At 41.5% G+C, this 24775-nt stretch overlaps 2 protein-coding genes and 1 long non-coding RNA gene across 4 annotated transcripts in view; 1 reads left to right on the forward strand and 2 right to left on the reverse strand.

Moving 5' to 3' along the window:
• CSRP3 (cysteine and glycine rich protein 3) lies at positions 1–14616 on the reverse strand. The gene is made up of 6 exons (XM_054826167.1): positions 14482–14616; positions 8054–8185; positions 3569–3737; positions 2056–2191; positions 1249–1342; positions 1–691 (listed from the first exon to the last, which is right to left on the reverse strand). The coding sequence occupies exons 2-6, from the start codon at positions 8163–8165 to the stop codon at positions 612–614; spliced, it is 591 nt and encodes a 196-aa protein (XP_054682142.1). The 5' UTR covers positions 8166–8185; positions 14482–14616; the 3' UTR covers positions 1–611.
• Positions 4925–20634, forward strand: LOC129206626 (uncharacterized). The gene is made up of 5 exons (XR_008577234.1): positions 4925–6929; positions 7117–7193; positions 9933–10108; positions 17393–17483; positions 20171–20634. It is a non-coding gene; the product is annotated as an uncharacterized LOC129206626 (long non-coding RNA).
• Positions 17888–24775, reverse strand: part of E2F8 (E2F transcription factor 8) — a 12039-nt gene continuing 5151 nt past the window's right edge. For both annotated transcript variants that reach the window (XM_054826157.1, XM_054826158.1), the window contains 8 exons: positions 24258–24395; positions 23736–23945; positions 22762–22846; positions 21964–22486; positions 20700–20918; positions 19704–19833; positions 19247–19563; positions 17888–18564 (listed from right to left, as the gene is read on the reverse strand). In XM_054826157.1, coding sequence (XP_054682132.1) covers positions 18391–18564; positions 19247–19563; positions 19704–19833; positions 20700–20918; positions 21964–22486; positions 22762–22846; positions 23736–23945; positions 24258–24395 — 1796 coding nt within the window. In that variant the 3' untranslated portion in view covers positions 17888–18390. The remainder of the gene's footprint in view (positions 18565–19246; positions 19564–19703; positions 19834–20699; positions 20919–21963; positions 22487–22761; positions 22847–23735; positions 23946–24257; positions 24396–24775) is intronic.

Consider the following 24775-nt stretch of genomic DNA (forward strand, 5'->3'; position numbering starts at 1 on the left):
TAAAGTGAAGCAATATCGGTACTTTATTGTAGCTTGAAAACATACAATAACAAAACTTACAACACTGTATTCTATGAAAATGTTGTTTTTCCGCAGAAATATCTCCCTTTAAGAGAAAGAATTTCAAATACTTTTTAATTGTCTCAAAGTGAATTACATCTACTTTGCCATAACACAAAATGTCAAAATGTTCAAAACTCCCTTAGGAGATTGGTAGAAATGTAGACGGCATCACATTCTGAACGAAGGAAAGTACAGCCTAAATTGGAACACTCTGACCCTTGTGCGCCATAAGGTATCTCTGTCTTAATGGGACAGCATGCTGAGCCTTTAAAATTCCAGTCTAAAGCGTAGTAAATACTAGTTTAAGAAGCAATAATGTTCCACGAGTTTGTTTTTTATTTATTTACTGTAAAACAAACATGAATCTTGTTTTATCACTGTACCTTTTTAAGCTATTCTAACAATTTCTTAAGATACAAACTACAAGTTGTTCCTGCAAGGATTAAACAAATGCCCTAGGTTCTTAGCAGTATGTGATGTTTAATGTTTTACTTGACAACTATCACTTGGCATCAACAGCAGGTTGAGTCTGTTGCATCCGTTTCTTCTCATTCGCACTCTTTCTTTTCCACTTGAGTGAGGCCACCAAACCCAATTCCTTTGGGACCGAAATTTTTTGCATAGCAAACTGCAAAAGAAATAGGGAGGTAAATGGTATTCTGAATGTTTTCATATAGAGGTAAATGACTTTTGGTTTTAGTACTACTGCCAAACTTAATAAAAGGAAGTAAATCTGAAACAGCGTCCTTCTCGGAAGTGTTACAGGTTCTAATAGTGAAACTGGAATCACATACTTGAGTTAAACAGAAGTCACATCTGATATTCTCAAAAAAAAAAAAAAAAAAAATAGAAACTGTATGTATTTAAGATCTACATAACATTTCATTAAAGCTACTTTCCTGTCAAAATACTCAGTAAAACTTGGTCTGTATCAGTAACACCGACTGAGTAGTAAGAGATTTTCAAAGGAGGTTGGAAGAACTAGAGCGTAGTCCAGAAAATATTGATGGTAGTCTGAATCATTCCATTTTAAGTGTGCACATAGTTATTTATCACAACTCCACTGAGGAAATTTCATGGAGTTGTTAAGCATGTAACAAGGTAAATTGTGTTGGCATTACTAGGTCTAAAAAGAGTCCTTTGAGATTGATTCAATAACCCAGTTCAGCTCATTACAATTCTTACCTTTACAGTAGAGCTCTCCATCTTTGTCTGTAACGTTCGTAGATTCTAAACTCTTTCCACAAATAGCACAGCGGAAGCATGTCTTATGCCAAGGCTGAGGAAATGAAGACAAGTCATTGTGTATTGCAGAAAGTGCACAGCCAGCAGGTACAAGAAGCAAAGAACTGATGGTTTTTAATGGTGTGAAAAGGTTAAATTGTTTTGTTGGTCTTAGGGCTTTGGTTTTTAGTCATTCTAGATTAGTCTTTTTTCAATTACTTTATTGTCCCATATCAAGATCTTACCTAGTGACTTTCTTATTAACAGAAGTCTAGTAAAAAGCAGAGAGCTATAGGTACTGCTCTTATTATGGCCACTTCTTCGATGTGCAGAGATAATACTGTAGAGAGCGTTCCTAGAGCAGAGAGCTGTAGGAGAGCTCTCACATGTCATGTGAGGCAGGCTTTTGTTTTTCAAGTCGCATAATCTCTTCAATTTATCTGCAATTGCCACTACGAATAAATGTTTAAATTATAAATCTCCCCAGAGATGTCAGTGGAATGACAGTGGTAGAAAAGCCAGCCGGTACTGGAGCCAGGAGTTGTTCTTCAGACACCAACAAGATGCAGAAAGTTGAAGGCGGCTTGCAAAAAGCACATGATTTTACACCCGAAAGTACATCAGACTCGCTAGCAGTTTGCTAATTTATCCCCATGGTTTTTTTCTTCGAGACTATGAGTAAAAATTTGAAAGATCAAGGACCTATTAGCTACAGTTTATCACCACTATAATAAGTGGTTTGTTTCTAGTGCTGTAGTAACTACTTACTTTCCCTCCTCCCATGATCTTCTCTGCAGCGTACACTGATTTGCCACAACGGGGACATTTATCCACATCTACCATCATTTTGGCAAACTTTGAAGGATTAGTTGGTGTAGAAGGGCGAGCAGGCTTTGGTGACCCCCTAAAACAGAAGGTTTTGAAGGTTTCAAAGGTTTTAAATACTGCTTAAAATGCTGTCTTCGTTCTAGAAATACAACTTCATGACTTTTTGGTAAGGGATAAAAAATTACTAAATTACTGATCTTGGGCATGCAAAAGGGGGGGGAGAGAAAGAGAAAATGAAAGTATTGAATTCAGTGTTGTGTGGTTGAAAAGCTGATACCGTCACTGCTGTGTTGGGCTGAGTACATGGAGCTGACAGTAGCCACGTGCAGAAAAGATGATACTTAATGAAAAGTGAAAGTAAAACAAATTTGTTTTATTGAGAGGCAAGAGGGAAAATACTAGCAAAAGACCTCTCTCTGCTTTGTAACTGGCTGCTGGTACTCAGTGGGGAAAAAAACCCCAACTTTGATTTTTGCATGCAGTGGTTTCAGTAGTCACGGTAACGTTTGGAGAGGGAACTGGGGTTCTTAGCTGGCCTAGGGTCAAAAGCACATCAGAAAAGTAGCTTTGGTTTGTATTTCTGGTCTCGGCGCTTTATGTCTTTGTGCTAGCGTAAAGCCTTTCACAGAGTGACTTTTGAATTATCGGATTGTTGGACTGCAACAGGTCATTAAATCTACAGGACGTGGTGGTTTCTGATACAGAACTCTGCCCTTAATGGCTTCGTGTCTTACAAGGAGCTACGGTTAAATACATTATTTAAGCTTTTATTTCCTACACAGTGTATTGGTTAATTGGTTTCCTTATAGTAATACCAGAAGAAAGCGTTGTTGATTTGGAAACGGGCAGCTTTGAGAATTGTAGGAAAATACTATAAAAATGTACTGTCAGAGATAATTATGTGCAGCTGAGGCTTTTGGAAGATGGTATCCCATCAGAATTCCTTTGTTCAAACATATTCTCGGTGTGTTTGTAAGTGTTATTCGAGCCACAGGGAGGATTTAGAAATGTTATCTTCCCCCGTGGAGAGGAGAGTTAACAGTATGTGGTAGCATGATTATTTCTGTAACAGTAAAACCTAACTGTATTTTAGCCTCTGAAAGAAAAAAAAATGTATTCTCATCTTCTATGGTGAATGGGACTTTACTACTGTGCTACTAATGGCAAATCACGATTGTAGTGGATATGTTTACGTATGTGGTGGCATATAAAGGCTGCTTCTGCAGAATAATTGCCCGTTGAAGGAGGAGATAATTTATAAAGAAGGCTTAAAGAGACTGAATGTCATTAAAAACTGGTAAAATGCTGTGTCCACTGAAGGAAAGGTCGTAGGAAAGTCTGTTCTGCTACTGAGGCTAGATGTTGTTATGGAAACAGAATAAAATATCTAAAATACCCCGCTAAGTGACAAGTAGTACTGGAATAAAGGTGCTCTCAGTGGGATTTAACTCACTGTTGCAGATTCAAGCCCAGATGGTCACCAGTATCAGTGCTGAGACATCCTGCCCCTTGTCCGAAGCCGATACCTTTGGGACCATATTTTCTCCCGTAGCAAGTTTTGCAGTAGATTTCAGATTCGTGAGCTGCTACTGTGGTGCTGTCCAGAGCTTTCCTGCAAGCCACTGAAAACAGGGAGAGAGGAGCACGTATAAACGCTTGTGCTTTCAAATTTGAATTTATGTGATTCGGAATCATTATAATTAGTGTTTATTTTTGTTCGTCTTTAAAAATACAGGAAGAGGAGAATGTTAGCCTGTAGTCAGTGTAACACTTCACCGGGCTGTTGCTAAAGTAGTTGCGTGTGCACACCAGATGCTCTTTTGCAACTGTTAAGTTAGACTCTAACCCCGGGAAAATCACGAGCTTGTCAAGACAATTTGTCTAGATCTGTGAAGCTTAAGATGGATTTGAGATCATCATCCTAAACTCCCACACCTTAAAAAAAAATTAAAATAAAAAGGAGGTTGGGGGGGTATTGATTCTACTGTGCATCTGCACCTTTCAGGTTAGTCACTCCGAGGCTGCGGTGGCTCTCTCATCTCAGCCCGCGTTATTTTAATGTGGCGTGTTTCTGAAAAAGGCCATAATGTACGTACCGCCTCAGACAGTCAGGCACAACTTATTTTTTATTTATCTAGTCACATTTAATTGAGCTGTAGTGCAAGGCGAAGCAACGATCCCATATAACTAGTAGTCTCAGCTCTGTTAGGCTCCCTCCGGGATGGCAAAGGCATGACTACCGCTGTTCCAAAACCAGAGACCTCTTCCTAGTCGTCTTCGTTACCGAGAACTGCTGCTTGGCTTAGCTCACGAGGAAAGGTCTGGGAGACTTCTGGACAGACGGTGCCGTAATGGAATACGAGTTACATCCTCTACGGCGCTACTTTAAACCGAGCCTTAACTTGGAAGGACCAGAAGTTACTGGGTGCTAACAGCTGCTTATTTGGGGATCTCAGTAAGCAAGTATCCATGTTTTGAGAGACACAAGCCACACGGAGAGCTAACGAGTGTTGCTGAGGCCACACTCATGCGTGGTTATGCTCATCGAGCGGCCGCAGAAGCTAGATTACTGCCGCCTCGGTTCTTCGCTCGTCTGAAACCTGGTCAGCGTTTAGAGGCTGAATTCTGTTTCCGGTCCAGTGGATGTCCTTGCTGCTTATGCTTGGAAATTGGACAATAATGAATGGAAAAAATAGAAACTACGCTCCTTGTCTTTTCGGCAACTGTGTATGCTGCACGTTTTTGGGAACTCAGTGTGAGAGAGCCCGCACCCCATTGAGAGAGGTTGGAGTGCCTATAGGAAAAAAAATCAGGGGGTTGTAGTATGCTTAAAAGTTTCAACGCTTAGAAATTGTACAGTCTGTCAACAGTGGTTCATGGGAGGCAGGGGGAGGAAGAAAACAGAGAAAACCTGTCTCTCCAACTTCCTTTGGACAAGTGCGTGCCCCACGGAGGGCATTCCAGTCACGTGTGGGCTGTTGATAGCTTGGAAAATAAAATTGCTTAGCTCACGTAAGCAACAGAACCGTGCGAAATACCCAACTAAAAGCTGTAGCAGAGCTAGCTGCGTGTTTGATTAGTCCCTTTTCCCCCCGTGTTTATTTTGCCTGTCCTGCCGTGAGTCTAAAATTCATCCACATCAGGGGATTTACGCTGATACTGGAACCTCTGCAGCTTGAATTCTGTCACTGTACTGTGCAGAGGGGAAGATAATTTGCAAAGACCATCATAGTTCATAGAAATAAAACAAGAGGCTTCTGTAAATGTGTGAACCTGATCTGGCTGTGCTACGGTCTCTTCTGCTTGGAGATGATAATGATGTTTGCTAAGGGAGTTAAGGGATGATGGAAACTCTAGCAGCAGATAAAGCGTTTCTATTTCTGGCACCTTAGGGATCGAGTATCAATTCGCCACAACAGACGGAGCCAAAGCCCTTGAAGGGCTGTTGCTGAAATAACTTTGAGACCTGTCATCTGCCAAGAGATGCTGTTCACCCGCCGGCACGAAGGCCGTTCAGGTTGATGGCGTGAGATCCTGCCAAACGTCCGTCACGGCTGCGGCTTCAGTAAAAGCTGATGGGGAAACAAGGTAGGTCAACAGGGATCTGCACGGGAAGGTTTGTGGAAAGAAGTTTCTCTCTCGTAATGTTTGTAGGGAAAAACTGCGGAGTGGAGAAAGTGCGATTTATCGTTTAGCTTGTCTGTTCTTACCGTGTTAACAGGTTGGTTTGAATTGTTTAGAATTTTGCCCAAATTGAACTTTTTAGTAAAAAAAAATACAGGTGTGTTTTGTATGTCTAATATAAAATATATTTTAATTATATTTAATATAAAAATATATAAAAGCTCAACTAAATAGGCTAACTGTTTCTGTACCTGAGATTAGGGCAGGGAGGATTGTTTGTCTTCTGTTGAGAAATGAAATCCTATAATTGGTTCATTGAAAAGCCCATGAACATGATACCGAGTCATCCTGAGCTGCTGATTAGTGTGTGAGAATCATGGCAGAAGTAAAGCCAATTAACATACCTCCCAGATGCCAGCTGGGCTTACGTGCATCTTTACTTTTTGACCTTAAACATACTTCTGCTAGGAATACTTTTTTTTTTTTAGTATCTAACCTATTACTAATTTAGTTCAGACTTACGAGTACAAGAAGCAAATAAAAAACAAAGCAAGAAAATGCCAAAAAGCGACCCACCCCAACCAACCAAAATAAAACATAAAAAAATCCCCAAAACAAACCAAACGGTTAATAGAGCTAATGGATATATATTAAAAAAAAAAAAAAAAATCAGTTGTGCTAAGAATGAATCTTGAACTTGTTCCAGTATTGGGTAGGAGAGAAATATTATTAACTACGCCCTATTAGGACAGCTGTTTATTTTTATTAGACACTGGAGAGTCTACTCGTTTTCTGCTGTGTCATTTTTTAGCATTTGATAACGCACAAGCATCTCAAGGTTTTCTCACAATTATCACATTCATGTCCCTCTCCCTATAGTTTCTGTGATATCCAGTATTAATTGTTCTGGACAGCACATGGAAGCAATAAGAAATCTTTAGTTTTCACAAAACTGAGATTTTTACCGTTTTGTAAGAATTGGCTGAAGGTTGTCAATTAACTTAAAACTTTTTGAGAGAATTCTTTCTTACTCAGTAATTTAGGCGTCCCTTGCAGGACACTGGGAGAAAGGCACAGACAGCTCAAGTGTGTCCTTTGGACTGATTCTGTGTAGCGCTGTACCATGTCATCTGAGCATGTAATATCGGTCTCATGCCTCCAAACAAGAATTCTCCATCCATCCAGGAAAGGTGAGTGAAAAATCAGGTTCAATGGCTTCTAAGCTCTCATACTGGAATTCAAACTGCAAAGGTACTAAATCCCAAGGATTGTCTGCAAAATAAACTATCTAGCTATCTTTAGTCCTCATCACATCATTTACTCTCTCCACAAAGGGCAAGCAGAGCTGAATTGATACCTTCTCTCTAATTTTTCAAGTGCTAGCTCATCTGCAGAGAAAGCAAAGTTCCTGGAAGCTGCCTGCCAGACGCTACGGAGGTGTGCGGAGTAAAAGAGTAAGTGAAATGGGGCGTATGAAATACACGGGAGGGGGAGACTGAGGCGCTTGTAGGGTGTTGGCGGGGGATTTTGGTGACACCAGGGTAATGTCTTCCAGCTTTCCTGTGTGCAATGAATTCAGGATTCACCATAAAAGTAACCATCTCCTATGGTAAGACTCCTTGAGTCTTACGAGCACTGGTTGTTTAATTCTAGACTTTTTAACTCAAAACAAACGAGCTACATTGTGGGACAGAAAGTAGGGTTTCTTGGAGATGGACCTAGACACCGTGATTCTGCTGCAGTCTAGTGTCCCTAACAAAAATCACCCAACGCATGTTTGAAAAAAGCAAAGCCAGGAGCCCCAGAGGCAGATTGCTCGGGCTAAAACTGGGTGTGATTATTAAGAGCCGCTACGGAGCGGCAAACTGGCATTTCAGAAAAGCAGCTCCTGCTTTGAAAACAGATACAATCGTTTTCCTTCCTCCCGTTACTAAAAGGATGGGAAACGGGTTTCATCTTTGGGTCTCTAGAGGGTGCTGGACCAGAACCAGCCTTGCTGAGCTGTGCTTTAGGTAGGATGACTGACATGGGACTGCCCTCTCTCTACTTTGAGCTTTCCCAGAAGTAAGATGCGTAAACTTTACAAAACTTTCCCCACGTGAAATTCCATCTGATGCTGGTTGCTTCTGCCATGCCGTACGTTGCTTAGGGTGTTTAAAAGCCTGCTACAGGCGTCCCTGTATTCAACTAGTCAAGCTATGAAGCTTCTTTATTGCATGCAAAGTAATACAAAAGTAAGTTGTCTAGCTTTAATGGAAGATTTATACGGAGCTATGGGAATACTGTGACGTTAAAGCAGTGTAGGCCAGCTTACTGCAGTGGAAGCACGTCTTGTGAAAACTCCTTCCATTGCACTGGATTTCCTCGGCGTGGTACACGGTCTTCTCACAGGCACCGCATTTGACTCCACCTCCCCAGTTCGGCATCCTTCTATCTGAAGGGTAACCTAGAAAAATCAATTTACTTAAATAAATACAACAGCAAGCGTGCATTATTTTAAACAGAACAGCTTGATTTAAATTTTTTTTTTTAATTATTATTTTTTCACCCTTTCCAGTCACCTACAATTGCAGAGTGGCCCCGAGCCGGTATCTGCTCGTGTGAATTACACCATGGTACTTGCAGATAATCCAGCAGCAGGGAGAGGAGATGGTAGCTGAGAGTCCGCACTGCTGCTGCGTGGCTGGTCCTCCTGAGGAGGGGGAGACCTTGGGAGACCCTCCTCGCTGGTGTAACGCGGTTTTCAGGCACCCAGTAGCCAGCATATACTACATACTTGTGCGGTGTAGCAGGGACGTATCCTGTCCATGGGTGAGGGTGCTGGCCTGGTGCTTTGGAGAGCAGGGGCGGTCTAAATCCTCTGCGACCCTCTCTTGTAAATAAGGATATTCTTCAGCTCGGTATGTTGTGATGGTGAGGTGTTTCAGTAAAAAGGTGCAAGGATCACTCAAACCTCTTCTGGAGAAGTGGTTCTGGGATTTATTTTCCAACAAATAGTGATTTTCTTTCAATCCTGCCCTCCTTTGCATCCCAGCATAGCCTTTTCCTCTCAATTTTTGCTTTATGTGTGTCGATCCGCTTTTGCGAGACAAATTTTAATGGAGGCTGACAAACACTTTGAAGCTTTATTGGAGTTTAAAAGCAAAAGTGTGGTCAGTATTTGGCATTCCATTTTCTACAGAACAGTATTCTGCCTAAACTCTCTGTTGGGACACAGCAGGTAGTGCTATTTATACCTCTCCAAAGCAAGCGCCAGTTCATCCACTGCCACGTGAACTTCCTCGGTAACATGTGTAAAGGCAATTTTCTGTGTCAGTATGATATCGCTTCATGCAATTCACACCTCAATAATTCCACCTTGAAGTTTAACAAACGTACGACGTTATTTCAGAGGATGCTTTAATAGGAACAAGTTGCTGCTTTTCTGAATTCCTCATAAACCCGCCGCAAGATCACTGTGCCGCACAGCCATTGTAAAGTAGTAACAGATAGGTTCAAAACGTGCTTAAGGCGTGGTTTTCTTTGTCAATTGTTTGTAAAATCTAAACATCTGAGGGGGGAAAAAAAGAAAAAAAAAAAACAACAAAAAGAGAGTAGTGCTTACTGTTCCAGTCCTTACTGTTTGAGTCACTGTCGAAGTGACTTGCCCAAGGTCACGCAGGAGGGCAGCGTCGGAGCCAGGAGCCCGGCGTAGGTCGCCTGACGGCAGGCTCAGAAAATGTCCTTCCCGATGACTGCACATCTGAAACAACCCCAGCCTACGGTTTGCCCTTCTGTTTTCTTGTTTGAGTCATCGTTTCTGGAAAGACTGGGACGTCATCTTGTCATCTGCACATCGTATTATCGGCTTGTTCCGAGCTCCTGGCGCAGGGCTTCCTTGTCCTTCTTGGAAAACCAGTCACCTTCTTATTATAGGTCTTTCAGAGCCTGCTTGTGCTATTTGTATTTGATTAAATTCACCGTGAGATATTCTTAACTAAGAAAAGGATTTTGAACACTCAATCAGGCCTGCTACCTGAGAATTTTCTTCTGAAGTGCGAGAGGGAGGGGAATTTATCACAGCAGCGATGTAACATAGCTGGTCTTTTGAATAGCTCGCATTTTAGACTAACATTTTACTGTGTACATGGGACACTAATGTCCGTGTTTGTCGTCATGTCTGTGACTTCTCTACTGTATCTTCTGAATTTCAGAATGAAATGAACAATTTCTACACGCCGGCTCTGCAAGCTGAAGCTGAAGGGAATTCTTTCGGGCAGCTAACACTAAAAATCACGCGACGCTACACGAGACAGGTCTGCCCAGCAAAAGGAAGGTAGCGCAGGGGTGCACGTGTGCGCTGAAGCAATAGCACTGAAGACATCGCCAGGTGGGCAGGTCTTAACAATCACTGTTTGATAACAATGCATATCCAAATATCCTCGCTTTAGTACCGCAGTTATTAGTTATTATCTTGAACCCTGAATAATTACCCAGTCGCTGTTGTGGCTGTTAGCTGCGGCAGATGGCATACCTGTCACCCTCACGCGAGATCCGATCTCTCCTCTCTCTGAGGCTGATTTAAGCTCAGCCTAACAACCTCTCCAGCTCAACCAGCCTCGTCCTCTGCTGTCATACAGCAACAGCATCATTAATCGGTTCTCCTGGGAGGCTGTTCACGAGCCGAACTGCTCTGACAGAAAACAGTAATGATGCAAGAAGGAAGAGAAAACTCAGCTTGCCTCTGACTCCATTTATCTGTAATATAACGAGTAAGAAGTAAAAATCTGATGTAGCTGAAGTAAGAAACAAAAATAATTGCACACAAGGAACAGAATACGAATTTGGTCCCTTCTTGCTCGGTGAAGGCTTTACTGAATAGCAATGCTAAAATCTTTTTTCCATTTCTTTTAAATGGGGGATAAAGGAACAGAGAGAAAGCATTCATGTAGGTAAAATCTTATTGTCTCTTTCTGCCATTCTGTATTTTCTCCTATTTTTGAAGTACTTTTGTACCGGTGCCATTTTTTCCTCTCATAAAAATAGTTCAAGTCACGCTTCAAACATTTTAAGAGAAGGAAGAGATAAATGGGAGATAAAAATCAGTTTGGTGACACTTTCTTGAAAATTAAAATGAGATTTCTGTGTTCACGATGGTCCTTTTCAAATCAAGTTTCCAGTCAGATCCCTTCCCTGGTTTAGTTCCCCTCAGAGCCACACCAAGCACCTCTGTCTGTGGCAACGGGATGCTTCTTGGAAAGTAGCTCTAATTATGTAATTAGCTGAAGGAAAAAATCTCTGAAAAAGTCTGATAATGCGTGATAGCGAGCCTTGTGCCACTACGGGCCGTGGGTAGAGCTCTTAAAAGAACCATTGCTCCTGAGGGTAATTATAGTAACGTGACTGGGCACGCAGACACATTTTCCATGGTTTTTTTGGCATCACCTGATGGGAAGCTGTAGGAGAAAGAAGTCACAGTAAAAACGTTTCCCCTAAGGATACTGGCGTAAGAATGGCAGCGTACGCCGCGATGTCTGCGCTGGGTGAGGTGCCAGGGTGAGTCCGTGCTCCTCGTGTCCTTGCTTTGTTCCTCTCGCCGAACGCGGAACTGCGGCGGCCGTCCCCGCGGGTGCTGCCTCTGCAGCTGTATTACCACGAGCAAGTGAAGCCCACAGGGTATACGGCGTTCATAGGTTTCTACTCGTCTAAATTACAACAGTGGGTTAAATCTCCAACCTTACAACATGCAAATAGAACTGAGTCTCCTATTTGTCATAGGAAAAAATTGTATCCCTTAATTATTTCATTTAATTTGGGTATCAGTATCTAAATCCCCTTGAAGTTCCCTGGACTTTGTTGTCTAAATCTGGTTAACTTGCAGCGACTGCTCACCGCATGCTGGTACTTGTTGTATTTTGGTGGTCTAGTGGGAAGTAGAGTGGGCCTGATCTAAATGTATGAAACACATGGCAGAGAAACTTTTGGGTATTAATATTGCGGCATGTTGGCAGGCACTGGCGGTACTGTTAAGCTGGAGGAGTGTTCTTGGTCTTGCTCTAATAACATTCAACAGCTCGTATCCTTCCGTCTCAAAATGAAGCTACTCTATGGAGTAGAATTTATGCACATTAGATGTGCAGCCAAGGGTACATGCTTCTCATTATTTAGCGCTTGTAACACTACTCTACAGGCTAGCCTCCGAGCAAGGAAGCCTTTGAAGTGTTTCTGTGCTCTGCGCAGGCATGACAAAATGTGAGCCGTCTTCTGTTGGGCTGTTAGTCATACTGCACAAATCTGGATGTCACGTAACTGTCGCAGAGTGTCTCTCACTCTAACCAGAGTGCTATTGATAAGAATATCATCCGAAAATATATTTAGATCCATTGATCTAAACGAGAAGTGGATGCAGCACTGGCCCGATGAAGTTGTGTAGAGGAGTAAAAGGCAGCGGTAGTGCTAGGCAGTGCAGCGCAGGTGAAAAAGATGTTCAAGGTGATTCTGGTGTTTCCTTGCTAAACGTGAGGTTTTCCCTTCTAACCGCTTACACATTAGATAGTCTAGAGCTGAAGTCATATCTGAGCGGGCTGCAGAAGTCAGGCGGTGTGTGGCTGGGAGGATTATCTCAGGGTGCCACGTGTGCTGCAGGGTGGCTGGAAGGGGATAATCAGAAGGGGAAATGTCGGACCACGGGTAGAAATGCTGAACCAGGACCGATGGACGGAATAGGACGTGTCTTGCATCTCTCTTCGTTTTAGCCCCAGTTAGCTGTTTGGTCTAGACTCAGTTAAAAGTATAAGAATACTGACTCCTTACCTAATAAATAAACAGTAATAACATCACATGAAATCCGTGTCCGCACTGAAAAGCGACTATCAAGGCTGCATTTGAAGTTCTGTTCCCAGCCGAAGCCTGTGGGAAATGGCAGCGCAGCCAGGCCCCCGTTCCGGTATCTAATCACAGCCCGCTGCTGACCTGTCCTGTGACCACCAGTGACTCATTCCACTGTCCTCAGCGCTACTCGCCTCGCCAGCGCCCTGGGGACAGCGATACGCAGCTTCCCTTGTAAAAGGAGCAATAAAATGCTGCTGCAGATTTTTCTCGGCAGCTAACGCTCACTCTGTTATGTTTTATCGTGATGTGCCTGCGGTGTAAAGCACAATTCCTGCCACCGCGTCTCCAAAAGCCTGAAGGTGTTTTTGTCGGAATCCAATCCCTTGCAGAAAGCATTCTCTCTCGGCAGAACAGATTCACAACAGAGAAAGTGTTTGTGTTTGAAGTTTTTGTATTTTTTTTCTCATTTAATGGAAGACGCAATACTTTTATGTATTTGTAATCACATTTCTTATATTTCAGTGTATTCAATGGACTATGGATGCTGGTAAATTTTAAGCTTATTCGTTAGTGTCATACATTGAGCCTCCGCCATCATCTCGTGATGATTAGCATTTTTCCTTCATTTCTGCAGTAAACCAACACAGAGAGATCAAGGGAAGGGAAAGGAAATTTTTTTTTTTTTTACTCACACTGGTGCCTCTAAGTTACACAAACCCTTTTGAAACAAAAGAATTTATACTTGATATGAAGCACGTGATGTACAAACGTTCTGTGTCCCAGTCGTCTGCTTTCATCCCTGTGTCCTTCCCAATTATCTATTACTTTCTAGCACAGTAATGCCAAATTTCTTCTAAAACTTCCTTGATCCACACTTTTGCAGAAATATAAGATTGCATCTCCAAAAAACAAGATATCCCGACACTGGACCGAGGTGCCTAGTTCTGATTTAAAAAAACAACCCACGCGCCCCATACACACAGAGAGTTCAGTTTGATTCAAACTGCATCCTGCTGTCCAAATGACCTGTTTCTTTTTCCAGACCTAAATCCTGGGCTCTCAACTTTCACTTTTCCTCCCACAAGATCCTTCTCTAAATCCTTCTCCGCGCACTACGTCTTTTTAAGTGCCAAGCAAAACTGTTACGGAGTGTGAAACGGTGCCGTGATGATTGACATCAGACACAGAATTATTTTATCTACGTACAAGGCTTTAATCTTTGGAATAATTTTACCTTTAGGTAGAAAAGTTTTCAAAGTAAATAACTTTTTTTTTTTTTTTTTTTTAAAAAAAAACCTATCAGGGCTTTTCTGAAGACTTGACCAACCATGCTGTCTTTTAATGCTTGAGTGATGGATGTGTGAATTCTTTCATCCTGCGTTCTTCTCTAGCCATTTTCTGCCGAGTCTGCATAAAGGTTTTCCTCTCATTTGATGTAAACCCAATTGGTCACTACCAGGAAATATTTTGAGGATTCTTGGTTGGGTTGTTGTTGTTGTTGTGTGTTGTGCATTTTTTTAAGCAAATAAATTTGTATGCTTTAAAAAGTATACAAAGACAAACTCTTTGTGGAAAACAACATTCTGTAGCTTTGTAACAAACTTTTTTTAAAGATTCTGCAACTTCTGTTCTCCAGCCCTGCCTGTAGCCAAAGCGTGCCCCTCATCAGGGAGGATTTCCACAGCCCCGTTCCTGTAACACTAGTAGCTACTAAACTGGCTGAGAAGCTCAGAGGAATCTCTCTCATCAGTCGGCTACTCCAAACCTAAAATACTGCTCTTGGATATGTAGGACTCGCGTTGCTGTACTACGCCTACACATTTTTCTTTGTCAAGCAACAAATAGTTTCTACACCTGTTAGGGGAAAAAAAAGAAATATACCCAAGCCCTTTTATCAGACGCTCTCGGCAGAACCCGATACACCGCACTTACCGGAGCCGCGTGATGTTTCTCCTTATTTTCTTCGGCCTCGAAGGGTTTGAAGGCGAGGGACTCCTGCGCTCTTTAAATGCGGCGGCCGCTGCTCTCGGCCCTATAAGCTGGGAGGGGAGGGGAATGAACGAGGGATTTGAGCGATGCCATTGCTATCACCGAGCTGAAAATAGCCTCTGACAAAAGCCTGGCATTTTGTTCCCTTACGTCCACTTGTGAGTAGGTGGACAACAATGCAGCCCCTCAGATTACACCTAGAGGGCATTCCTAACTGCAGTCGAATAGATCAGAAATAAAGAGTCAAGTTTTATAGTTGCTACTGCCATTGCTTAAATGTGAATCATAAAATAATGGTTCCCAAAATGAGGATTTAGTCATAAACGGTCACGTTGCCAAAAATAATTTACCAAAATAATTATTAAAAAAAAAAATCAAAACCTGTTTGTAGGAACCTCTGGACCTCATCAGTTTTAAACCAAATAGAATTTGGTCAGCAGTTCGTGATTCGATAGATACAACTGGTTTCTCTTTTTGGGTACAGAGAATTATGCTTTTCACTCTAATCTTTAAATTTTTACTGGTTTTAGGCGTTAAGGTAGCCAGTTAATAATGTTTAGTGTGTCTGATCACTGCAGTTCTGTTTGCCATGCCTCACTGAGCCCCTTGCAAATGGACGATGCTGCAGACGTATTAAAGCGGAGACTAAAGTACAAAGCACGTACAGTTCACTTTTTTACAGGGTTTTACTTTAAGTGCTTTAAAGATTTAGAAGCCAATTCTCATTTTCTAAAGGGATGTCTGAATTCAGAAACTTTGTTCAGTATCGCAGACTTTGCTGTGCGTGAAAGGGCCGAGCTCTTACCGCCTCGGGGTTAAACCCCAGGGGTCTGAAGCTGAGAATCTCAACTCTGGGACTTTGGTGCGAGCGTAAGGAAATCAGTTGCCAAATCCATGTCAGACTTCAGGATTTTAGGGGTCTGGGAGCTGGACTCCATCGCTTCTTGGTTGTTCTCCGTGGGTAGTTAATGAAACTCTTCTGCCTGTGTCAGATAGGGGTCAACGCGGAGGTGACAGTGCAACGTGCGTGGGGTGAACGTTTCGTGTGAGATGATGGCAGCGAGGGGCTGGGGCAGGACTGAGCTCACTGTTGCAGCACAAGGAAAGCGCTAAGCAGCTCGTAACCACCTTGTGTTTGCACCCTCGGTGATTTGTAAGTTAGGACCCTTGACCTTGAGGGAACCGAATCTTCGTTGATCCTCACTCACATCACGTAGATCACGTGCTTGGATGGATTTGCATCATAACCAACTGCAGGGAAATCTGTGGAGAAAGATTTTGCCCCAAAATGTCAGTCTTTTCCCTTTGAGTTCGTCAGAGAATTTATGGGGAAAAGGCAGGGAAGGACCTTTAGTTTCCTGATAATGGGTGTTGCTTCATTCCTGTACCTCTGTGCTACCCCGGTACCTTCTTGAGAGGTTCTTTACAGCTGAAAGGAGCAGTCGGACTCACAGGGGTTAGTCGACATTTCATATAATCCCTGGTCCGCTGTGTCTATCGGGACCTGAGATTGGAAGAACAGACTTGAAATACGCAACTGGAGTGTACAAACGCATGAATTTTTATATTCCTGGTGGAGCGGGAATATAGTCTTGTCTACAGATCAAAGGTAGGGATTAAAAATCACTGCTCGGAGAACTGGAACGCGGCGTATCAAAAGATAGGAGCCCAAGGATCAGAGGGACTTTCCTAGAGCTTGGCAGCAGAGCACATCGGGTACTCGGGTCACGTTTGAGGGTAGGTGAGGCGAGGGAAAGAGCAGTGGGTTCAGCTAGTCAGAGCGAAATGCAAGTCTTCGGGGAGTGGGGAGCTTTGAGCAGAGAAGTGGTAGCTTTTTCCGCCTGCAAAATGATGAAGAACAAAGTAAAGTGGCAGGTATTATAAAGCCTGTGTGAAAAAGCAAGCAACTGTGTCCTGACAGGAGCCAGGGGACACTAGGCAGCAAGTCAGAATGTATGTTCGGCTTTTCGGAATAGAGCACGGTTTGTGAGAAGACCATTTCTCCAAGCCTAATTACTGCTGTTTCTTATTCTGTCAACTGCGGTGTCCAAAAATGAAAGGTTTGTAGTTTGTTTCCTTTGAGTAATGCAAGTTTCTGTAAGTCTTTGCCTTTATACTTCTAGAATTAAATTGATAGCATGTGTAAGGAAAATCAATCAATTATTACTTTGGAGAAGAAAAAAAGAAAATCTCACTGCTGCAGTGAGAATTCCTCTATTTTGTGGCTTTTATTCTTCTCTGCTCCTCGTTTAGGAGTTTTTCAATAGTGATCCTATTCTGTCAGGTGTATTTTGTATTACAATTTTGCATTATTAAAGAGCAAGCCAGTTAAGTTTTACTGTTAGCTGTTTTACCTGGTTTTTTACCCAGTCCAAGCCTGAATCTTGGGCTTTGCTAGCGTTTCTCCTGCTCTAATTTGGATGGCCAGGCACGTCTCCCCTGGGAAGGCAGATACGCTGTATTTTCCTTTAATGTGTTAGTCTTTCCTTGTCATCTGAGCGCGCGCTGTGTGAGGAGGCTTCATCTTCCTTCCTTCAGCATAGAGGAGACTCTGCTGCACGTATTTAAATTGAGTTGGTGTAACTTAACCTGTTTGATATGAAATTGCAAGAGGGGAGAAACCCCTGCTGGAAGCTGACGTTGGTCTTAGCTGGGAGCAGAAACCATCAGCACAGCCCCCGTACGGTGTGGGTACACCCAAGAGACACGGGGCTCCCTCCTTCTAGGAGCCAGACCGCACAGTGTCTGCAAGTGAGTAGCTCATGCTTCAGTCGCTGCATGAGTCCTTTCTGCCACAAACTGTTTTAGACGGTTATAAAGCCTCAGGGCAAATGTTATGCATGCTTTCTCATAGGCTTCAAGCCTCTCCGGTGTCAAGAGAACCTATGGAGAGTGTACGGCGTAGCGTGCACCTGGCCCAAACTCTACAGGAGAAGAGAGGCGAGGTAAGGAGCGTTCATCTTCAAATCTTAACTAAGATTGTTTGGTCTGAGGCCCAAACCCTGTAACTTGTCAGTTCTGTGACATCGGGACTGCACTTTCCAGAATGCTCCAGGTGATAAAGACACTCTGAATTCCAAACTTCATAACTGTATTTTCCTCTAATGGTTGCTACTAGGAGATGTCACCTCTAGGGACAGAGTTCAGAAGTCAGACTGAGTTACTTAAATCCCTGCCTGGTGAAATACCATTTTCCCCTGTCTGACAAAAAAAAGAATGGAGAGATGCCAGTGAATATAGAATGTATTCCTTAACTCAGGTAATGTAATTTGATCAAACAAAAAAAGTCAAAATTTGAGTTTGATGTAAGTTTAATCTGAACAAGTTGATTTAAAAATACAGTATAAATAATTCTTAACTTATAAAACTTGATTAAGAATTCATTTTTTCTTGGGTTTTTTTTTTTTTTACTAACTTTACAAAAGAGCATTATTGAACATAGGAGCAAGACATTTTAACTATGGCCTTTTTGTTAAGACATAAAATATATACACACTCACAGTACTTTTCTTTGTGCAAAATATGTACTGACGGATAGACTGTACCTTTCTGTACAAAGACAATTTCAGCTTACTTTGCATAGCAGAAAAGCAACACAAAAAAAAAACCCAGGAGATACATAAATTTGTTGCTATAATACTTCAGGTAAGCCTTTTGGAAAAATTATTAGACATTAACTTTCTCATTAAGAGCCAGTTTTAATTCTAAAGCATTAATTAAGGCTATTCCAGTATTAAGGTCTTGCCAATACATGCCCAAAACACCCATTGTCCATCGTACAATCCAAGCCGTGTGCAGTGTGTTACCAGTAATTACGTCTGCTAACACATCCAGCAAGTCGATATCCCAAAATTAGTCTTCTGACACTTCAAGTTTTCGTTGAGGAATATACAGAGTTCCTGGAGAGATTCTGTCGGTACCATCTGAGTTTGCAGATAATGGCGATACCGTGTTCGGCCCTCCTGGTGTGCGGAAGAAGTTTTCTGTAACTCTCTGGGGCTCTTGGGGTTCCTTTGGAACAGAAAGCTAAAGAGAAGAGAGAAAGTTACTTTGATTTAAGGGGAAGAAAACCAAAACAAAAGAGTGAATTCTAGTTTTAGGTTTCTGCAGGATGTTAGCAAATTCATGTTTTCCCCTGAAATTTAAAAACTTAACAACTTTTTACTGAGATGAATATACCTGTATTCCTTGATATATCTATAAATATATATTAATACAAACAGATCTTAGGCAATACAGCATTACACAAAATATACAGAGAAACTCCCCGTGGAAAAAATATTCTTTTAAAATCCTCCACAATCCTATCCTACTAAAAAAAAGCTAACATTAGATGCAAGAACTTGAGAGTAGATTAGGAGAGTCACAAGAAGGAAAGATCAAGTAACAAACGGACAATTTGTTAGCAAGTGTCATCTCAGATCTATGCAAAATCCTCCCTCGAAACCAGTTGTCTCTTCACATCTTGTCATCTTCCAACTGGCTCCACTTCCACAACAAATAAGTTACTTGTTCTTCCTTTCTAACCTCTTAATTACATCGTGCTTATGCTGGCCTTCACTGCCAGCTCTTTTTGGGCAGTGCTGATTTATAAAGATCAAAAAAAAAAAAGTTAATTTAAAATTTTTACATGCTCTAAAGGAATTACTGCACTATACTTCCCACTCAACCCACCACAGTCAATTACTTGCACTCTATTTTTACTCACCTTCTCTTCTCGTGAGTTCATGTTTTCTGAGCTGTGGCTAACGTTTTCTGGTTGTGAAGAGACTGGCACGTGCTGAAGAACAGGATTTGCGGGAACTTGCACGCCAGCAGGGATTAGTCCTATGTGTTGCAGGGTAAAGTTCAGAACTGAGGAATTTGGATTTTGGGCAGAACTGGTACTGCTTGAGTTGAGACAGGAGTTGCTCAGTACAGGTGCAGCAGCTATAGAAGTTGGTGACAGCATTATGTTCAAGGGTGTTATATGAAAAGCAGGAATGTTAACTGCTTTCAGTTCAGATGCTGTCACCGGAATGACACCTGAAACAGAAAAATCAAGTGTTGAAGGGGATTAAAAATTGAGACTCGTTACTGAGGTAATTTCATTACCTCAGTAGGATGAATCTGGCCCACAATCCTTTAAGCCAGACAACTGTACGCCTATTTTATTTAATACTCACCAGCAATGGGTGAGCTGTAGGTAGTGTGCTGTAATGAACATATCCCAGCTTGCTCTTTATCAGAAAAGCCTGCCTTGTTGCCATGGGTGCACTGAGTAAGAGGAATAAGATAGCCAGATGGAAGAAGAGTCTGAAAAAGAACAAGACAATACACCTTTACCCCAAACATGTAATAAAACAAAAAAGAAGTTTTTCTACAAAGTTGCACCCCCCTTGCCTTATTCTTTATCCTCCACAACCCCAGGACCCTATATTCCACGCCTGTACTACCTTCTGTCGGAAATCAGACAGAACTGTCTCAAGGACGTGCTCTTTAAGATGGCCCTACTGTGCAGAAGTCTGTTGGCTCCGTTTCCAGCTGATATCCTCAGTGAGGATCTGGAAATCCATCTGGGATTCATGCAGTGCAATCAGACTAAAGAGAAATCCTGATACTGAATACTTTTTTTTTTTTTCCCCTCCTCCAGAAGAAACATCTGGACCAGCAATCGTCATGTCACCTCATTCCTGGATTGTGTTTTTCATAAGACAAATACTGGAAGACAATCCGTTTGCATTTACAATTTCTGGTTTTGTCAACAGAACTGTTCTTTATGCGGGTTCTCTACAGTAATAAGTCTTAACTGCAGAATACCAAATTCTACCGATGAAGAGAGTTTCCTGTGATTCTGTTGTAAATTGAAGTATTTGAGACTAAATATACACAAAGGACGGACTGGGGATGTGAGGGATTTCAACATTGCCTTCATCTACTTTGTCTTAGTTGTGCTCTTCATCCCAACTGAAGCCTGAAAGACACTTCATGTCCTCTTATTTGTGTACTTAATGCAGAAATAGAAGTTCTACATTCCTACAAAATAAGGTTTGAAAAGCACACTAAAAATAATTCAACCAAAGACAATCTATGTATGTGTAGTTCATTGTAGTTTTGTTTCTTTAGCAAAGGCTCCAAGTGGTGTTTTCCCAAGATGTGCAGTGGTGGCTGGCAAAGCTTACCTCGTGAGCAGGAATGGCAAATGCTACCGGGATCTCTTGTTTAGGTTTGATTTTGTCCTCATTTTCTGGAGTATCTTCTCTTTTACACTGATCATAGCAACTTGGCATGTTTTGCTCTAATGTTTCAGTTTTCCTCTGTCTCTCTTCCTGGAAATTGTCCATGTCGTGATTCATTTGTGAGCTACTGGAAGGTGGTCTTTCATTTTTAATGGATTCTCCCTTTAAAAAAAGTACATGCAAAACCAAAGGCAGACATTGTAAGATTGAACATTCTCAATTAGAGGTCTACAATGATATTTATACATTTAAAAAATTAGAAAAGCAAGCTTTCTCCTGCTTCCCAAGTTCGTGCTATAAAAATTTGTAGTCAGTAAGACAACTGGTTCCATGTAAGACAACTAGTTCCATGTCATCCTCTCTTGCTCCTTCACAGCTAGTGGATGTTTGACACCACACATTGCCACAACATGCTGATAACATTTCACGACTGTTTTGGCAAGCAGAATTTAAAGCAGCCTGATAATTTACAGAGACACTAAAACATTCAGCAACTGAGGAGTAGAAAGCAATCCAGACCCAGTTTCTCCATATGCATCAAGTGTATCTGAACCTCTCATTCTCTTCACGTGCTGTATTATGATGCCTACAACAATCCAACATTAACAGGACACAATGTTGGACAGAAATATCTAGAAGGTATCAGGATTCTGGGGCATTCCCTGTCCAGTGACTTTTATGTGTCCGCTTTCCCTCCTAACAACTCTAAAGCCAAGAATAAATGCCAGCAGCCGAGCAACCTGAACTACTCCAGAATCGTTGTATAAATAGGTAAGTCTTGAGGTAATGTTTTGGGAATTGTTTTATTTTGACTAACATCTGTACACTGTGACAGGTCTTCTTGTAAATAAATATTTGGAGGGGGAAGAGATAGGAACAAGGAGAAATATACAGCCTGATCCTAGGTTGGCATTTCAAAGATAGGTGTTATATTGCATACTAGATAGTGTGCCTGATGCTTTGCAAATACGAGCAAGTTTGTGTGATATTTGAGATATCTGTCTGTCTGTCTGTCTGTGTGTGTAAACAAACAAAAACCAGCCCCCCCCAAATATCAGCAAGCACAACAAATGAATGTCGTCCCTTCAAGTGCAATGTTATTTAAAACACCTACACACACTGGTAGGCTCCTAAATCACTTTGAAAATGAGTAGGTGGCAACATCATTAAGCTATAAAATGGTATTTTTAAAAACAATGTAACTTACCAAAGAAGTATCAAGGCTTTCCTCATCGTTTCTATACCTTTTAATTAAATTATTCTCTTGTAATGCTTGTGGTCTTTTAAGGCACCGCTGTGATGAAGTTTCTGATTTTATAGTCGGTCTTTCTTTAGCCGTCAAGGGCTTCGTTGGGTCATCTGTAGCTATCTGATTGTCCCCTTCCTCAGTGGTTATTTTATTTAATGCTTTTGAATTAATGCTCTTAATTCCAGTTACATTAGCACACGGTAGAGGCTGCAACATGAAACTCGGGCTGTACGTTGTCACAGTGTGGGCTTGGGAAGGATGCAGATATATTGCGTATGAAACGCCAGAATGCGTATGAGGTAGTATTACTGGTGAGACTGCACTGTGGCTTGGAGGACAGCCAGCCAGCGGCTGCGTGAGAGCTGGCTGCTGAGAGGGTGCTGCGGTGCAAGGAGCGTCGGGCTTGGGGACCACCTCAGGCAAGGACAGATTGCATTCCAAAGCTGATCTCGACAATTTTGTTTTCATCTCTTTTGCTTTCCTTAAAAATAACCAAAACAAACAAAAAGCCCAAACATATTTTAATACTGTTGTGCAGAAATGAATGTCCTGACAAATTATTTTCTGCAATACAAAGTCTTACATGAACTTGTACTTCTCAATCCACTAAACAGAAAATAAGTGGAAAAAAATAGCCTGCAGAATCAGGGATTACTGTTTTCTGCAGACTGTTGCCCAAGTCAAACTGAGCATAGCTTTAACTTAACGGCCAGTGACAAAACAAAGCTGCTCACCTTAACACTTGTGCAAACTTACTTTGATTGTCCTTCCAGCTGATGTTTAGCAATTGCTGGAATCTGAGCCATTTTACTTGGGAAAGCTGATACCTTTTGATCAGTACCTGGTTGGAGGGGGAAAACAAAACCAAACCCTTAGTACATCAAACATAGAAGTTAAATTTTGTCTTGAGGAGACTGCGTTACTTAATGTGACGTACACATTTAACGAGAAGACTCTAAACTCCATGTTATCCGCAAACTGCAGCCCAGACTTGATTTGATCAATTGGATGGCAGCTTGCGTCAAATATTTTAAAGCCTCAGCTCTATTTTTTTCCCCTCCGAAGAAGATATGCAACAAGAACACGAGCATTGATAGGTAATTTTCTGGCAATTTCATGGAACACAGAACTGCTTAGATAGCAAGATCCAAAGCACAGTTTCCACAACAAACCAGGGTTCGAGCAGTTCACAGAGAAAGATACAATATCCAGAGAATCAGCTGTACTACACTAACAGAAGTTTGTAGTAAGGCATTGCACAAAGTCAAGATAGTGATATGTAAAAAGGATTTAATATTCTTTTAAACCAAAAATAGTAATATGCCACTCCATGTGGATTTGGTGTGAAAGAGGAGGGTAGAGTTCCTTACAGTGTGCTGAATTTGGTCCAGATCTCAAAAAATATATTTACTTTGTTGTAACTGTGCAAGCTGTGACTGGGTTTGGTCCACCAAACTGGAAAGAGCTTCTGTGTACTAATTGCAGAGCTTGAGCACTGAACACAGATCAATTCAGCTTTGTTTTCACTATCAGATCTTGTAAAGCCTCAGATTTACGGGCAACGTGTATTTTCCCCATCTTGCCTATTTTTGACCGGTCTGAAGATGTCCTGTGTTTGTTGTAAGCAGGCGTACCCACACATCCGCATCTCCTATGAGAAGATGGCCAGCCTGAATATTTAATATAAGACTACACCCAAGTTAAAAACAAGCTTAGAAAAAGGTACATACTTGCACTTATTTTAACTGGACTGGTCGGAGCAGACTGGATCTTTCTTCTGTCGTTTTCTATACTTTTAACTAACTTTATTAGAGACGGATGCCGAGTGAAGTTTTGCTTTCCTCTTGAAGGAAAAAGGTTTTTTGAACACTGCTCTTTGGAAGTGATGGATTCTGAAATAGGTGGGGGACAGGTCGTAGAAGTTGTTTCAAGTTTTGTATCTAAAAAGCAGAAAAAAACTCCAAAGAGTAAATACATATATGCAGATTCAGTAATTAAAAGCAGTTATTTGAGCCTGGCTTACAATTATTGAAGTACTAGCAGCAGCAAAAATGGAAATGCAAGAGTCTCAGTATGAGTACATCTACTATGTGGAAGTCCATCCTGGTGCGCTATGCTAAAAGGACCAAGGACAGTGATGTGACTAGTAACTTTCTGCTTAGTTTACTGTCTTTTGGTCAAAACATTCCTAGCAGAGAAACCAAACAGTCAAAATCATCAACAGAACAAAAAGAAACGAAACATACACCCACCCTGAATAATTGGCAAGACCTCAGGTCCTGTCCATTTGAACGCTGGTTTTCTGCCTCTCTCTTCTGTGACGTGAACTTTCTTGATAAGCTCAAGGCTACTAAGAACATTTGCTATGTCATAAAGTCTCCTAATTTTGGCTGCAATAGAATAAACAAAGGTAAAGTATAGCAATTCCGATTAACAAGTTAAGATATATCAGATTAAAAATGTTATAATGCCCTTTTAGTGGCTAAAAGGAAAAACCTTTATAATTTTTTTTTATAAGAACAGTTTTGTAGAACAGGTATTTATATTGTGATATGTTATTTCATAGTACAAAGTTTATCTGTAAAATAGAATGACATAGATACAGATCCAGAAAAGAAAATACTGCTGAGTGCATTATGTTAAATGTTAAATACAGGAAAAAACATTTTCAAAACAAGTTAGGTTCTGTGCAATGGCCAAACCTATACCAATTCGGTAGTGGAAATAAGTAGCTTAAAAGGCAGGTACGCACAGGCAACGGTGAATATGG

Source organism: Grus americana, chromosome 5 (genome assembly GCF_028858705.1).
Source record: "Grus americana isolate bGruAme1 chromosome 5, bGruAme1.mat, whole genome shotgun sequence".
Taxonomy (NCBI): Eukaryota; Metazoa; Chordata; class Aves; order Gruiformes; family Gruidae; genus Grus; species Grus americana.